The 16708-nt window shown below is 37.1% G+C and overlaps 1 protein-coding gene across 1 annotated transcript in view; it reads left to right on the top strand.

The window, feature by feature from the left end:
* Positions 1-655: 655 nt before the first annotated feature.
* The window catches only part of trappc14 (trafficking protein particle complex subunit 14), a 29819-nt gene continuing 13766 nt past the window's right edge, over positions 656-16708 (top strand). The window contains exons 1-7 of the mRNA XM_056461395.1: positions 656-1363; positions 5716-5811; positions 8879-9008; positions 9297-9383; positions 11622-11742; positions 13784-13931; positions 14078-14312. Coding sequence (XP_056317370.1) covers positions 884-1363; positions 5716-5811; positions 8879-9008; positions 9297-9383; positions 11622-11742; positions 13784-13931; positions 14078-14312 — 1297 coding nt within the window. The 5' untranslated portion in view covers positions 656-883. The remainder of the gene's footprint in view (positions 1364-5715; positions 5812-8878; positions 9009-9296; positions 9384-11621; positions 11743-13783; positions 13932-14077; positions 14313-16708) is intronic.

Below are 16708 nucleotides of genomic sequence, written 5' to 3'. Positions count from 1 at the left end.
ATACCTTGTCAGATTGTCCTACTTCCCATTCAAAAAGTAGGTAGCACATTTTGATGACGCAATATGCTACTCATCAGATTTTGCTACCAGTGTAAATTTTAATGTGGAGTAGTGTGATATGAAGCTGTAATATCGCCCACACCTACCTAATCCCTAACCCCAACCTCAGAACCTTTCAAATGCAGTGTTGGTAGCATAATCTGAGGGGTAGGATAACATGTCAGGAGACCGGCGATCATACTTTCAGTGTTCATTAGTAGGAGAGGCTTGTGTGTTGTTGGTAAAAAAAAATGGTTTGTCTAACTTCCTTACTTGTTCATTATTTGGGCAAAATCAAAAAGTGTTACTTTGTGCCCTGCTCTTCCCTTACCATTGGCTTCTACAGTAGGAGAAACAAATACAACAGAAGTCGGTTGTTACAGGTTTCTAGCTTTCTTTTATATATATTTAATGTTGAACAGAAGAAACTCAAACAGGTTTGTGATAACAAATAAAGTAACCGAATAACTAAACTGATCTAAAACCATCCTTTACACCTAGACAATAAAGTTGACCTTCATCGACAGTCGACTAATCTCGTCTAGGCAAGCTATCATACCGCTCTACTCCATCTGAGCTCGATAAGAGCGCCTGTCATATAGCGCACTTTGAATGTATTGTATACGTCAACTGAGCTGGCAGAGGAGCGAAATGGGGCAAAATAAGACGAATGTAATTTTAATGAATACCGGTCAACCCCAATAATAACCGACCCGGAAGCTGACGCGCGTTTGATGAATTCAAAGCAACTCTTTATTGAATGGGAGCGTTGTTTACAGTCTGCTAACCGGATACCTCGGCTGTGCGTCTGCCTGCAGCGCGCGCGCTCGCTCTCTGATGGTCAATGGTGTTGATGATGGAATCGCAATGCGAGTACTTTATGTATTTCCCGGCGGTACCCATCTCAGACCTGTCGGACCCGGCTAAATACCGCACTCTTCCGCGCCGCAGTCACCTTTACCTCGGGGAAACCGTGCGATTTCTCCTGGTCCTGCGCTCCCAGTCCGCGTCCGGCTCGAGTGATGGCAGTGGCGGCTCGGAGCAGCACAGCAGCCGCTCGTGGAGGGAGCTGGCCGGCTCTCTGAGCGCCGTGGCCAGCGTGAGCCCCGGCGACAGCCGGCAGCGCACACAGCCTCTGTACCACGACTACCACAGCAGCGGGGACGAGTGCGTGGAGGACACAGACGAGGATGATGCTGCGGAGGCGGTGGGCTGTCCGGGGCGAGGGGGCCCGAGGTACCAGGGCTTCAGGGAGTGCAAACCGCTGCTCATTCACAACAACCCAGGCAACGGCGTGAGGGAGTTCCGCAGAGCTCCTGTGCAGGTGCCTAGTTAAACACACCGCATTGTATGATGGAGGGTAGCTGTTCCTGGTACAGCTGAGAGGTTGATATCTGATGTACATTCACATCCTGATCTTGATCTATGTCAACACGGAAGTAACGTTGACATTTCCTGTTGTAATGCTTTATGAATGGATGTGTGTGTGTGTGTGTGTGTGTGTGTTTGCCTTTTGTTATATTTGACATCCATGCAAGTCCTGTCCTAATTTGTAAGTGGAGTGGTTATAGAAAAGGGCTTGGTGTTTTAGACCAAAATGCTGCCATGTAAGCTTAATGCTGCTTGTTGCTACAGCAGTTTTGCCTTTAAAGGGATAGTTCACCAAAGTTGTTGTTGTTTTGTAACTTATGGAAGTCAATAGCTCTGGCACTTCAAAAGTACTAAAACATGTCAAAGTAAGATGAATACATGAGTTTATTCATTCATTTTCCGTCGACTTCGTCCCTTATTTATTAGGGGTCAACATAGTGAACCCCAGCTATTCCAGCATATGTTTTCAGCAGATTCCAGCCGCAACCCAGTACTGGGAAACACCCATACTCTCACATTCACACACTACAGCCAATTTAGTTTATCCAATTCACCTATAGCACATGCCTTTGGACTATGGGGGAAAACAGGGGCACACGGTGGAAACCCATGCCAACAGGGGAAGAACATGCAAACTCCACACAGAAACGTCAACTGCCCCAGCTGGGACTCAAACCAGCAACCTTTTTTCTGTGAGGCGACAGTGCTAACCACTGAGCCACTGTGCTGCCCCTACGTATGAGTTTTTATTGCTTAATAATGTTTATTAAATGTTTAAAATCGGTGAAAAAGAAAATCTTCCTAAATAACGTAGCAGAGGAAAAGACTAGTTTATATTAGTTTCAGCATACAGGATTAGCACAAGTACCATTTTAATAAACAATTCAACACATCCTGTTAAACAAAACAAACAGCATCAGCTCTGAGCGAGTCTACACATCATTATGAGACGAGGTATTCATGCTTAAATTACTGCAGAGGCTGGAGATTAAAGAAAATAATGTTCTTAATAATGATCAGTTTCTTGCACAGTTTATTTCACTTCATAAGACCTCGAGGTGTCATCAGGAGCCATGAGGATTTGTTTTATTTTGCCTTTATGTGTTTTTCTGAATCTCAGAGTGCCGGTAGCTGTTGAGTTTCATTGTTTGAATAGCCAAGGAAAACAGTTTCAGGTAAAAATCTTCTTTTCTACTGAAGAATGAAGTCACCTCTTAATTGAGATGAGGGTGAAGAGGAGAAGGTCGCTAGTTTAAGTCCCGGCTGGGTCAGTTGCCGTTTCTGTGTGGAATTTGCTTGTTCACGTGGGTTTCCTCCGGGTGCTCCAGTTTCCCTCACAGTGCAAACACTTGTGGTATGGGTAAATTGGATGAACTAAAATTGGCCGTAGTGTAAGAGTGCGAGAGTGTATGGGTGTTTCCCAGTACTGGGTTGCAATTGAAAGGACATCAGCTGTGTAAAACATATGCCGGATTAGTTGGTGGTTCATCCCGCTGTGGGGATCTCTGAAATAGAGACTAAGCCAAAGAAGAATGAATGTTCATTGTAGGTGAATTAAATCCCTGTAGGTGCATTTAATTATAGTTTATTCACTATGAAATTTATAGATGAATAGGAATGAACTCAATCTTCGAGAAATCAAATACTGATCAAGTATTTGGGGTTGTTTTCAAATTCAGTGATGAAGTATGCACTGCACTCTAGTGTTTTTTTTTTAATGTTGGTGCATTAATCTTGATAATAATATTAGTCAAATGGTTCATGATTCACACTTGTTAAATAATTACTTAGTTAGGAAGACATTGTGCCGAAACGTCTGTGTTTTGTATCCCCTAAGAATAAAAAATAAAGGTATGTAAAATAATTATTTAACCAATGTGAATCATGGCCTTTTGAGTGTTGTTTTCATGTTTGAGTGTTGTTTTCATATACAAATATCTGAAAATGCAAACTGAAGATATGAAATCCTCTTCTGAGAAGTTTATGCTTAAGACAATAACAATAATCTGTCAACTGGAATTAAATAGTGTTTTTCCACTTATATTATTCTGACCCCATTGGCAGATATTTGTTCTTAATTCAAGCATAAACTCATTTTATTTGAATACATTTCTTTAAAACGGGACCTCCCATTATGATATTTGCATTGAAAACAATGTAAAAAACACTGGAGGTGTTTGTAGTGCGATCAGAAAGTAACGCAAGTTATTTCCATATTCTAGTGTAGAGTTGAATTATTCAAGCCTTAAGCTATTTCTCACATTTTGAGTCCTGCTTGATGTGTTGCTGCATTTCATCTACTACTCAAATATTTTTATTTGGTATTAAAAAATACAGAATTTAGCATTAATAAAACCTGCAGAACCCTGAAAAGGTAATATAGCTTCATAGGAAAGGTTTACCCATGAGCTGATATATGTGATGTTAAAAACAAAAAGACAACATATGAAGAACTAGCTTCAGTTTAAACTGATTCAAGATTATTAAACACACTTCAAGTGTCCACACAATTAAACTAACATTTAAAACTCTAAATCACTGATACTTTTTAAACAAATAAGAATCAGCCATGAATATAAAACATATGAAATGTATGGTCTTTAGATGAGAAGTCGAACACACTCAAAAAATGTGGTATTTATCGCAGTTTTTTTTTGTCGACTTCAAGGCCTTTATTATCTCTGTGTTGCACTTTTCATCTAAAGTTTCATACCGATACCGATTCTGATGCTTCAAGTTTTATCATGCATTTTCCCTTTAATTATGATAAGATCTCACCTTACCTAAGAGAATAAATAAAGTATGTTGCATATAATCTCCTACACATGTCTCTTATAACCATTTAGTGAGGAAATGTCATGGTGAAAAGGAGCTTTACAGAAAAAAATAGATAAAACGACAAAAAAAAAGTTGGTAAAAAAAATGATTAACAATGCAATTTACAAACATTGCAAATGATGGAAGAAGAATTCAACATGTCTCACTAAAGTAAAGTTTGGAGTGCATTTTGATGCATAAGAAGTTAAAATGCACACTTATAAATGTATTGCTTCTTAACTAAAAGGAAACAGGCCTATAAACTACTGTTTATTGTATATTGCAAGTTATATAAATAAATATTCAAGTAAAAAAAAAAAGCGTTCCCGACAGGTTTAAGTGAACTTGCAACATTGTCAAAAACACATTTCAAAAACTTTCATTTCTTATATGTAAAAAGGCCTACATTCATGCAAGGCCATTCAATTATTCGACTATTGACAGCAGCAGAATGATCGCAGCTCCCCAGAACCACATCTTTATTTATTTTAGCTGCTGTGAGCGAGCGCAGTGATTGCTCTGCCCCCACGCATCAATTACCTCCTCACATGTTGTAGCGCTGCTGATGTTTAATATACAGATGTGCATGTGCCTCTTCCTCTGCATGTAAACTCGTAAACAAACGCCTGCAGTCGGTTCTTGAGATTGGCCAGATCATCGAGTACCGATCGAGTCATTAAATGTGATTATCGGCCGATACCGATCTCTGGCCGATCGATCGGAGCATCCCTAGAATCTACTTTTAGTTTGATCTGTAACTCTCTTAAAAATACGAATAATTGTGTTGCTTTTAAATTATTGCTTTAATACAGTTTTATAATTTGTATATCCACCATGAAATAGCATATAGAATATTAAATATTACATTTATTGTATGCATATTAAATGACATAACACCAAAAATATAAACGTTTATTTTAGGGTCAGCATTTGCTTTTTTTTTTTCTTTATTACATCCTGTTTTTATTTTTATATTTTGAAACCAGCACACTGTAGGTTTCATAGCAAGCCTGTGTTTTTGGCTTGCCACCAACCCTGGTGAAGCCTGTAAACCCCAAGCACACTGAAACCACATACAACCTAAATAACATCTGCAAACTTCCATCTTGAGAGTCAAATAGGTTCATTATAACTAGTTATTTCACACATAGCAGTAAACAGTTATTATTTCATAGGATGATGTGTTTTTTCACCTAACAAGCGTTTGATGCATTCGTGTTTTTCACTCCTATGGTTTTTCAAACAGACTGTGTGGGTTAGGGTGGTGCAAACCTACCTTGTGAAATGAGGGCTTAGTCTGTTATTTACTCTGCTTTCTTGCTAGTCACACCTCATAGTGCAAATCATTTTAAATTCACCAAAAGTCAGACTTTATAGGCCATTGCATAAAGCTTTTTAAGGCCAAGACTACATTATCATGGTACAATATAGCATAGTGTCTGATCTCCTTCAGTCTCTCACCCTAGATGTTTTATTTTGTTTTCTCAGTCTCCTGTGGATGAGCCTGTCGTTTTAAGCGATGAAGTAATCTTTCCTCTGACTGTGTCTTTGGATAAGCTCCCTGTCAACACTCTCAAAGTGAAGGTAGGATGACGTGTGTATATGTTTGAGTGTGTGTGTGTTCTTTCAAACATATGGTTGTGTACTTTGGTATAATTAGAACAGGAAGTAACTCATATCATCACTCTCACATTCTTTGACACATTTATGTTGCTCACACGTGGTGCATGTTTGTGCATAATTCTAACGCAAAGCAGTTTTAGTGTGTGTGTGTGTGCAAGAAATTTACTTGCGATCAAAATTATTCAACCCTCCAAAAACTGAAACAATTGACAAGTGTAAGCTTTTCTTGGAGATTTAGAGTTTTGCTTAAAAACAGTTATATCATTTAGTGGTGTATTAAAAGTGATCATGTTACAATGTAATGAAATATTTTTGAGATTACAGTAGGATTTTGTGCTATGCTGTAATTAAAGCGATAGTTCACCCAAAAATGAAAATTTACCCACCGTTTACTCGCATTTTGTTTTCGGCTTAGTCCCTTTATTAGTCAGGGGTCGCCACAGCGGAATGAACCGCCAACTCATCCAGCATATGTTATCTCCTTGAAAGTGACTGAATGTTTAATTCCTGCTGAGGACCTGAAACCCACAATTAATTTGTGTATAAACGAAACATGGCAAAAGGAATGGGACTGCATAACTGCATAAATAATAAATTACACAAAATTAACCCAGACATAAATGAAAGTTTCTTCACTTCCAGCACTTCAACTTCCACCAAGACCAGCTATGAACAAACTGAACGAATTGGACATTCTAGGTTGACTCATTTCTATGTACTGAATAATGAAGCACCACCTAAATGTAATTACTGCCAAGCTGCCCTTTTTTATAAGGAGAGTACTTTGATGGACATTTTTAAAAAGGTACCATCAGGAGGAATCTCAAATTATTTATCAAAAATTGAAATGAAAAATCATATTTAACTTTGAAAATATTTTTGTGTGAATTTTATTTATTTATTTCTATTCATGTATTTGTCTAAGTAACTTTTTATTGTAATACAAATTTGTTTTTATCATGTAATATTTTTATGTATATCTATTTTGCCATGAAATAGCCATAAGTTGCTGATGTGGCAATAAATAAATAAATAAATAAATAAATAAATCCAGCATATGTTATTACGCAGCGGATGCCCTTCCAGCTGCAACCCAGCACTGGGAAACACCCATACACTTTTACATTCACACACATACACTACGGCCAGTTTAGCTTATTCAATTCACCTGTACCGCATGTCTTTGGACTGTGGTGGAAACCGGAGCACCCAGAGGAAACCCACACAAACACGGGGAGAACATGCAAACTCCACACAGAAATGCCAACTGACCCAGCTGAGACTCGAACTAGCAACCTTCTTGCTGTGAGGTGACCGTGATACCCACTGTGCCACCGTGTCACCCTATTTTTTAACACAAAATGCAAGATATTATGAAGAATGTTGGAAACGAACAGCATTGACAACCATAAATACTAAAAATATTGTAACATTCTTTGGTGGTGGATGAGGAAATCCCCCCCAATGTGTAAAGCGCTTTGAGTGTCAGGAAAAGCACTAGATAAATGTTAGGAATTATTGTTATTATAATTAATAATAATTCCTTACATTTATGTAGCGCTTTTCTGGACACTCAAAGCTCTTTACACATTGGGGGGACTTCTTCATCCACCACCAGTGTGCAGCATCCACCTGGATGACATGACGGCCGCCAAATTGCGCCAAACTGAATACCACACATTAGCTGATTGGTGGAGAGGAGACCATTATGGTGAAGCCAATTATGGTATGGGGATGTTTAGGAGGCCATGATGGAGAGAGGCCAGTGGGCAAATTTGGCCAGGATTCAATTCAGTTCAATTTATGTTTATTTATAGATTTCAGAGTTGAAGTTCAGTTCAGTTAAGTGTAGTTTAAATTTCACTGCTGAAAGTTCAAAGACTAAAGAGCAAATCCATCAATGTGCAGCTCCACAAGGCCAATACCAAGCAAGCCAGTGGCAACAGTGGCGAGGGAAAAAACTTCACCAACTGACAAAGTGATGGGAAAAAAACCCATGAGAGAAACCAGGCTCTGTTGGGGATGACCATTTTTCTTCTGGCCAAAATTTCTGAGTGGAGCTGCAGTCTAGGCGCTGGAGGCTGGAGAACTCTGGACGTTGTGGAGAATTGCAGGTGGATGTACAGTAGGTCACCGGCGGGTGTTCAGGCTGGCCCACAGGAAGACACGTCAGTCACTGGGGTCTTTCATGCTCTCCACTCCTCCGTGACCACCAAAGCATCAGCTAAGGATACGGCCTGGTCCAGGATTATGGATACCTTGGCATCATTTCTTCACAGTTCTTGGATCGCATCAAAGTGCTGCATAATCTCTGGGTGCCTCGGGATGAGTATCCTCATGTGGAAATAGAGAATCCAGGTAGAAATAGAGAATGGATGCCGGGGTTGAACCTCTGTTTTTTTTTTTTTTTTTGAAGGACAGCCTGGGATTTTTAACGACCACAGAGAGTCAGGGCATCAGTTTAACAGCTCATCCGAAAGACAGAATATGTCGATCTTTGCATTTAACAGAAGAATGAAACTTGTTTGTAACAAGTTGAGGGTGAGAAAATATATACCTTACTATACCTTAAAGGAACTCCCATTCAAAAAGCTGTTCGTTCATTTGTTTAACTACTTTTAAGCCTTTGCAAACTTAATAAAGATGAGCTGTTGTTTGTATAAAAAAAAAGTGTTTCTAACAAAAGCCATGGATAACAGAATAAACAACATTTATTGGTTGTTATAAAGAATAAAAGATTTATTCTAAATGTAACTTTTGGGGTTGAATAATTTCACACACAAATGATTATTTATTATGTCCTCATAATCACACAGATTTCTATATTTTTGGTGTGATAGATTACCACTGGTTTTGCTGAAAATGTTATTAACGGCAGCAGAATGTCTTGCGAATCAAGGGAGTATAATTATTTAGTTTGCTACTGTAGATAAAGTTAAGTTACAGTGCTCACATTATATCGCATCAACATGCATGTGTTGCTGTTAACACTTCTGATTTTGAGTGTGTGTGTGTTACCTCGATGCAGATAATTGTCACTGTGTGGAAGCAAGAAGAAGAGAAAGCTGAGATCCAGGAACATGGCTACCTCAGCATCCTCCAACAAAAGAGCCCCTGCCAAACATTTCGTCAGGATCTGAACACCTTCAAAGCACAGGGTGAGCATTTGCTTCCTTCAGCACAACACTGCATAATGGCATTATTGATTCAGGACCTCGGGGATCTGCCTTTTCACTCGTCACTTCATAGGCGTCTCATTCTTTTCATTATTTCTCCTTTCTGTGCCACTTAATCTGCCCTTCTGTTGTATTCTTGATTGTGTCATTTGTTTTTCCTGCTGTGTAACACACACTTTTGAAATGCCATTAATTAAAAAGGCATTTTGAACTGCATAACTTTGCTTTAATTTGTGTTAACTGATGTAATTTTCTGTTGTTTTCCAACAGTCAGCACCACATTGAACGTCCTGCCGCCCCCAACAGTGAAGTGTCAGCAAATGACTGTTTCAGGGAGACATTTAACTGTTCTCAAAGGTAATGCTGGCTCTGTTTTCACTAGCTCACTTAAATTATGTTTTACACCATGATTAAAGTCAGTAGAGGGTTAGAAAGAATGTTTCAGCCTCGTTCCAAAATAGATCAAATTCAATATATTCCTCAGACATTCTACAATCAATACCCCATAATGACAATGGCTGTTTCCCAATATGCATTCTTAATTGATCTTGTGTTCTTGTGTAACATCATTATCAACTGCCAAAGATCAGCTCCAAAACTCAAGACTGCAAGAACAGAGGACGCATGAAAGAACCTGGATGTGTTTTTGATATCGAGGATGCATCTATGCAGACTTGAGTGCAGAACTCACTCTAGAAGTCTCAGAAGTCATTGCGACTGAATAAAGGAGGTGATAAGTTCCTCTAAATTCCCTCAGGAGTTTCCCTAAATTAGACGGTGAATGTAAACACTAACATGAAAGTCGTAATAAAAGCATAAACACATTAAGGGTGTTTATTTTCTGAAATTCATATTAAAATAGATTTTATTTGTGTTGTGCAAAGTATATTTATAAGGCTTTTTTTGCAGTTTATATTTATATATATTTTAAAAAAGGATGGTTGTAATAATGCTGTAATGTTTAAATAATTTTCCATCAAAAATGTGTGAAGGTCACGTGACCATATGGAAGAACGCAGCATCTCATTTCTCACAGTATGTGTTCTCTGTTCTCGAGGTCTCCCGAGTTCGTTTTTCCAAGGTAACTTGGCTAGATCGGTCTCCATGAGAATGAAAGTTTGTTTTCTGCATTCTTGGAGTTGACAAACAGCCAATGTAAAAGAAATTTCTGAAAAGCAAAAAATTTCAATATTTACCTGTACTTCAAGAGTTTACATTTAGCTGATGATTGATTATAAAGCTTGTCTGGCATGCTGTCCCGGGAGAGAGCCCTGAGCTCATAAGATCCTTGAGCCTGGGGCCCCCTCCCGTTTACAGGGTGAGAGGGGAGTTTGAGCTCAGGTTCATCTCAAGAACTCCCCTGCTAACTCCCCTGCTATGGCTAATGACAAATTAGGTATTGCTACAGAGAGATACTGCTGATTAAGAGCTCGTCTATGGTGCTAAATTGGTTTGGTCAATTCACCTATGTGACTGTGGGAGGAAACTGGAGAACCCGGTGGAAACCCATGTGAGCATGGGGAGAATGTATAAATTCCGCACAGAAATGCCGACTGGTCTGTTAGAAACTTGGACCTGTGACTTTCTTGCTGTGAGGTAACAGTGCTAAACACTGGGCTGCCGTGCCGCCCTATTGAAGAAAAGAAAGGAGGTGTAGGGGTGGAAGGGGGATTCTTCAAGCCGAAGATAACTAAAGTAATTAAGTTATTTATAGTGAGTTAGGAATCATCTGTGAATCATGCGTTAGCTAATGCGGGACCAGCAATGGCCAATCATAAGCACATAATCCTCTCGAAATTAGTTTATAAATAAACTTCACATACATTATTTTACAGCCTTTACTATGATGCTCAAAATTGAGCTCTGTTGCATCTGGTTTCCATCCTAATCATTCTTGAGTTTTTTTTGCAGGTAAATTGAAATCCATCTACAGCAAATTGATTTGATTGGTCATGTTTTGGAAAGACACACATCTGTCTATATTGACCTTATTCTTTAATGGCAGCGCAGTATGGGTGAAGCTACCAAAAATGGGTCTGCCAAGCTTGTGGTATCATATTCAAAAAGGCTTGAATCTTTCATTTGTGCCAAAAGTGCTTCAACAAAACATTGAGCAGCAGTGAATCTTTATGTACATTTATTATTTTGCAAATATTTTAAACAAACCTCTTTCACATTGTCTTTATGCAGTACTGTTTGTAGAAACGATGCATATAATTGTTAATTTGTTAAAATTAAATGTGGCTTTTATTAGCATAGCTAATTGTTGAAAAAGTGAAGAGCTGCGAATATTGTCAGGATGCACTCTTTGATTGTGCATTTTGAAATGCATGTATGGCTCTGTTATTTTGTTCTTTCTTTAAACCTGTCAAATATGTTTAAGTAGTTTACTTATGGAAAAATATAATACTTGTCTTGTTTCATTCAATGTCCTAAACAAAGTTTTAGCAAACATTACTATAGTGAATTTGCTGTCGAATGTTTCAACTGTCAGACAGTAGGTGTTCTGTATTAACACTTTGATCTTCATGGTTTCCTGTATCTTTATGTGACACACATCCTGTTTATGTAGATATGAACATCTGACTGTTTCAGTGTTAAACGGGAGCTCGCAAGAGGAAGTGTGTGTGCGTGATGTCAAGATCCTGCCCAACTTCAATGCGTCATACTTACCGATGATGCCAGATGGATCAGTGCTGCTGGTGGACAATGTTTGGTAAGAGAGAAATGTGGGACATCACACACTTTTTAAATCAATGATGAATTCCACTATTTTGAAAGAAGTGCACATAAAAACCATCCCCGCCACTTCATTAAGTTGTTGTCAGAGTAGCTGGTCTCAGTTATGAACAGAAAAAAATGTTTATTTTAAAGTGTCTTGCAAATTATAATTTCGAAACCAGGCATGATCAGACGGTCTATACCAGATGTCGAATTGGACATTCTAGGTTGACACATTCATATTTATTAAATAACGAAAAATCACCTAAATGTAATAACTGCCAGACTGCTCTTACCATCAAACATATTTTGATTTGAATGTAGAAGTTTAAATTCCATTAGACAAAATTTTTATAAGGAGAGTACTTTAATGGACATTTTTAAAAAGGTACCACCAGGAAGAGTTTTACATTTTTTATAAAAAATTTAACTGAAAAACCATATTTAACTTTGAATACATTTTTTTGTGAATTTTATCTATTTATATTTTATATATTTGTCTAAGATTTTTTTTTATATAATACGAATTTGTTTTTGTCATGTAATATTTTAACGTATAACCATTTGGCCACGAAATAGCCATAAGTTGCTGATGTGGCAATAAATATGTAATAAATAAAAAAAACAAATTTTAAAGTGTCTCAATTTTTGCAGGTTATTAATTCTCAAATTTAGCTTTGACAAACTCGCATTCTTTGCCAAGTTTGCCTTCGAGGTTTTTAGGCAGAATTTTTAAAAAATGTAATTATTATTATTATTTTTTTTTTTTGTTAGCTGAAGTTCTATCTCCTTTAATTTGAACTTTTTCAAACTGCAATATTGAAACAAAAATGACTTGTCTTTTTAATTTCATGGTGAATTTAACCATTTATTAGAGCTGTTTCATTTAGACAGAACCAAATTCTAAAAACAAACCTTTAGTACAATACTTATTGTGCATGTGAAAGGATTTCCCCCCTGTTTGATGTTAAAAAATATGCTTTTTTATTTTATTTTATTTTTTATTTTAATTCTTTATTTGACTGGGACCATGAGCAATCAAAGAACTGCTCTGAAATTAGCTACATAGCTAAATTTCATCTGCAGTCCCTGGGGGTGAAGTCTAGATAGGATACAGCTGCAGTTACGCACTTAGTAATATTTATTATTAATAAATAACCATAAATAATACTCGATACAACTACTGTTTTTACATTACTGTGACTGTTGGGTCTAGGGTTGGGGTAGCGGTAGACATTAATAAAGCACAATTAATGCGAAATTTAAAAATGAATATAAATAATTCTTGTGAACTTCCGGCTGCAACCATATCTGATCTAGCAACAACTGTCCCTGGGCTAGAAACACAATTACAAATCACATAAAGTAAACGCAATATCATAATAAAATTAACTGCATCAAGATTGAAATGATAATGGTTGCACACCTGATGCATTTATAACCAGCATTTCAACTGCAACTTGAATTGTGCTAAGGTGGGACTCTGTCTAATGTAAAGTGGTAGATTATTCCAATACAGAAAAAGCAGAACAACCAAAATCAGTGACTCCTAAAATTATTTACATTACTAAGCAATCTATTAGTTACTAGTTAATTAGTAAAGTTATTAGTCACTAATAAAGTTCTGGTAACTAATAGCCTTAATTTGATTGTAGTGCAATAATGTGGCCCATTTTAAAGCTGCTTTGAAACAATAATTTTTGTGAGAAGTGCTATACAAATAAACTTGAATTGAATTGAATTGAATACACAATCACCTCTTGATGAAGCTTTAGTTATTCTTATATTGTCAGTACAAAAAGAAACAACGTCCTTCAAAGGTAAAGATGTTAATGTTTGATTTAGAATATTTTGCAATTAGTTAATTTAGTTACCTAAGTTTAGTTTTAAGTTAGAACTAGTTTGAATTTAGTAAATGGTTAGATTTTAGTAAATTTTTGGTTCAGAATATATTTTGCTACTATAAGCATTATCCCAATGTCAGATGAGCCGAGAGAGTTTACATCCATGTCTATCTTATTGTTCATCTCCTACAGTCATCAGTCAGGAGAGGTTGCAATGGCATCATTTTATAGAATGGACAGTGAGTCCAGTCATCTTCCCAGCATGCTCAGCGCTCTAGAGGAGCAGAACTTCCTCTTCCAGCTGCAGCTCAATAATCAGCCACAGGATGATTCAAATGAGGTGAGCGGCACTTAGTATTTCAGCTTATATAGAAAATGTTTAGACAGATATTTAATTCATTTGGCATTTTTGATATCATTTACAACTTTTAATGTTATTAATATTTTTTTGATTGAAATCTGAAGTCATATATTTTACTGCTGCAGGGACTGGAGGTGCCATTAGTTGCAGTTTTACAGTGGTCCACGTCTAAACTGCCCTTCACCAACTCCATCTACACTCACTATAGTCTCCCGAGCATCAGACTGGACCGGCCGCGCTTCATCATGACCGCCAGCTGTCCCAGTGCAGTCAGGACCCGAGAGCACTTCCGGGTGCGATATACTCTACTCAACAACCTGCAGGACTTTCTGGCAGTCAGACTGGTCTGGACACCTGAAGGTGAGGAGAGGAAGATTGTTTTATGATGTACATGCAGCTGCCTGCTTTAATGTGTTGAATGGCAGGTATGTGCCTGAATGGTGGATATTAGGGCTGAACAATATTGGAAAAATTTGACATTGAGATTATTTTGTTTTGCTGCGATTATATATTGCAATATGAATATAATTTCACTAGATTATTTGAATAGCTGTATTTGGAAAGATTTCATTAATTTAAATTGCATTTAAAAAATATTATAAGCAAAAACAAATAAACAGTGCTTTATGTTTTTTTGGGGACTCCAACAGTGTTGAGCGGTCAAACATAAATAAACATGGTTGTCATTGTATAAATAAAAAAAAAAAAAATATATATATATATATATATATATATATATAATAGTGTCTTTATCTTTTAATCTTTAATAAATAATCTGAAATGTGACTATTGCATTTACACACATTGTTATATCGATGCTCAAACAATATATTATTCAGCCCTAGTGGATATGTTTGAAGCATGGTTTTTATAGGTAAACTTAAAGCATGAAGCTAAAATTTATTTTTGTTACTTGGAATAAACGTTACCTGAAATAGTTTTGTATATACAGGGTGTCCGTGGGGTCTTCAAATGTCTTAAATTTACTGAAATGTTGTTTTGTATGTTGTTTTAAATCATTTTAAACAGGTCTCCTAATTTCCTATGTCTATGTACATAAGGCCCTCCAGAGATGTTATTAGACCCCCCCCACTCTTCAGTTTGGTCTGCGATTCAAATGTCAGAGGGCCCATGGCAGCTAGCGGTGCCCCTGATCCAATCATTCCGACAAAAGTTTTTTATTTAACTCTATTTACCAACTCTATTTATATGTCTGTTTATAAAAATATGGTTTAGATATCTTTCTTACAATAACATATATTTTTAATGGTTTTTAAATGTTTTACCTTAAAAAATCCTTAGCCTTGAGCCTTGTGTAAGCATGAAATTTCATTCATAATGGTTTTAAAAAGTCTTAACTTTGACTTGATGAAACCTGTAGAAACCCCGTATATACATGCACACACACTCTGTCTCTGTTGCCAAAAAAAATCCTCCCATGGCTACATGTGTATAAAATAATCAATCATCTAGGATTGAAGACTGCTTCTACAAACATTTGTTAAAAAGAGTGGGTCGCTCTCAGGAGCTTAGTGGATTCAGATGTTGTATTGTGATAGGTTGCTGCCTGGACAGTAAGTTCATCCGTGAAATTCCCCTACCACTAAATATACCACAGTTAAATGTTAGTTGTATTATTATAAAGTAGAAGATTTATGGTAGACCATGTAAAATCACAGAGTAGGGTCCGAGTCATTAACTATAGATCTCCAAACTGTGATGGCCAAGCAATTGCATACTTTATCCTAGGGCTGGGTGATATGGCACAAATACAATCTTGATAATTATTTTCCATATTGAACAATAACGATATATATATTTTGATATACGTTGTTAATGCTTCCAGATTTAAAATTGTACCAAAACAACAAAGCCACAAAAATTAGAGGGCCCTTTAAATAGCATAACACATTTTCGGCCAATAAATTTTCGGTGGCCACAAATTCTGTACTCTAATATCAACACACTTTTAGATTCATATTGTTGCACATTTGCGATTTTGAACATGTTGAACATGTGCGATTGGCTCTTAGATCAATATTGAGTAAAAAATGTCCAGAGCTTACCATTGTTGCTGACATAAAGTTTATCACAATTTGATTTAATATCGTTTATTGGCCCAGCCTTACTTTATACCACTGCAAAAAAGTCCAATGCAAATTGTCAGATGCAGTGATGTTAATTAAGCTGCCACTGGACTCTAAAGCCAAAGACCAATCACACTTCAATATATCTGCAGTGGAATGGTACTTCTGTTGTGCTGCGCGGAAATTTTGGTGGAGGGGGATTATGGGGACTATTAATGCTTCATCAAACCAATACTTCTGGATAGTTTTATGCATAACTTAGTAGGAATTGTTTTAGAAGTGCTTCCTCTGATTATGAATCAGTGCACAAAGCAAAGTCCATAAAGAGGTGGAAGAGGAGTTTGGTGTGGAGGAACTTAACTGGCCTGCACAGAGTCCTGACCTCAACTCAATACAGCATTTTGATTTGAATTAAAGTGGAGAATGACCTCTCAAATGCACTTCTAGAAGAATGGTCAAAATTTCCCATAAAGACACTTCTAAACCTTGTGAAAAGGCTTCCCAGAAGAGTTAAAGCTGCAAACGGTGGCCAACTCCACATTAAACCCTACAGATTAAGACTGGGATGTCATTTAAGTCTGTGCGCATGTAAAGGCAGACGTCTTAAAACTTATGGCAATATAGTGTGTGTGTGTGTGTGCACTTGTGTGGATGGTTGTTTGTTTGTTT

This window comes from Danio aesculapii, chromosome 7 (assembly GCF_903798145.1).
Source record: "Danio aesculapii chromosome 7, fDanAes4.1, whole genome shotgun sequence".
Taxonomy (NCBI): domain Eukaryota; kingdom Metazoa; phylum Chordata; class Actinopteri; order Cypriniformes; family Danionidae; genus Danio; species Danio aesculapii.
The sequence above is the reverse complement of the archived record's forward strand: the minus strand, read 5'-3'. Positions and strand labels throughout refer to the sequence as shown.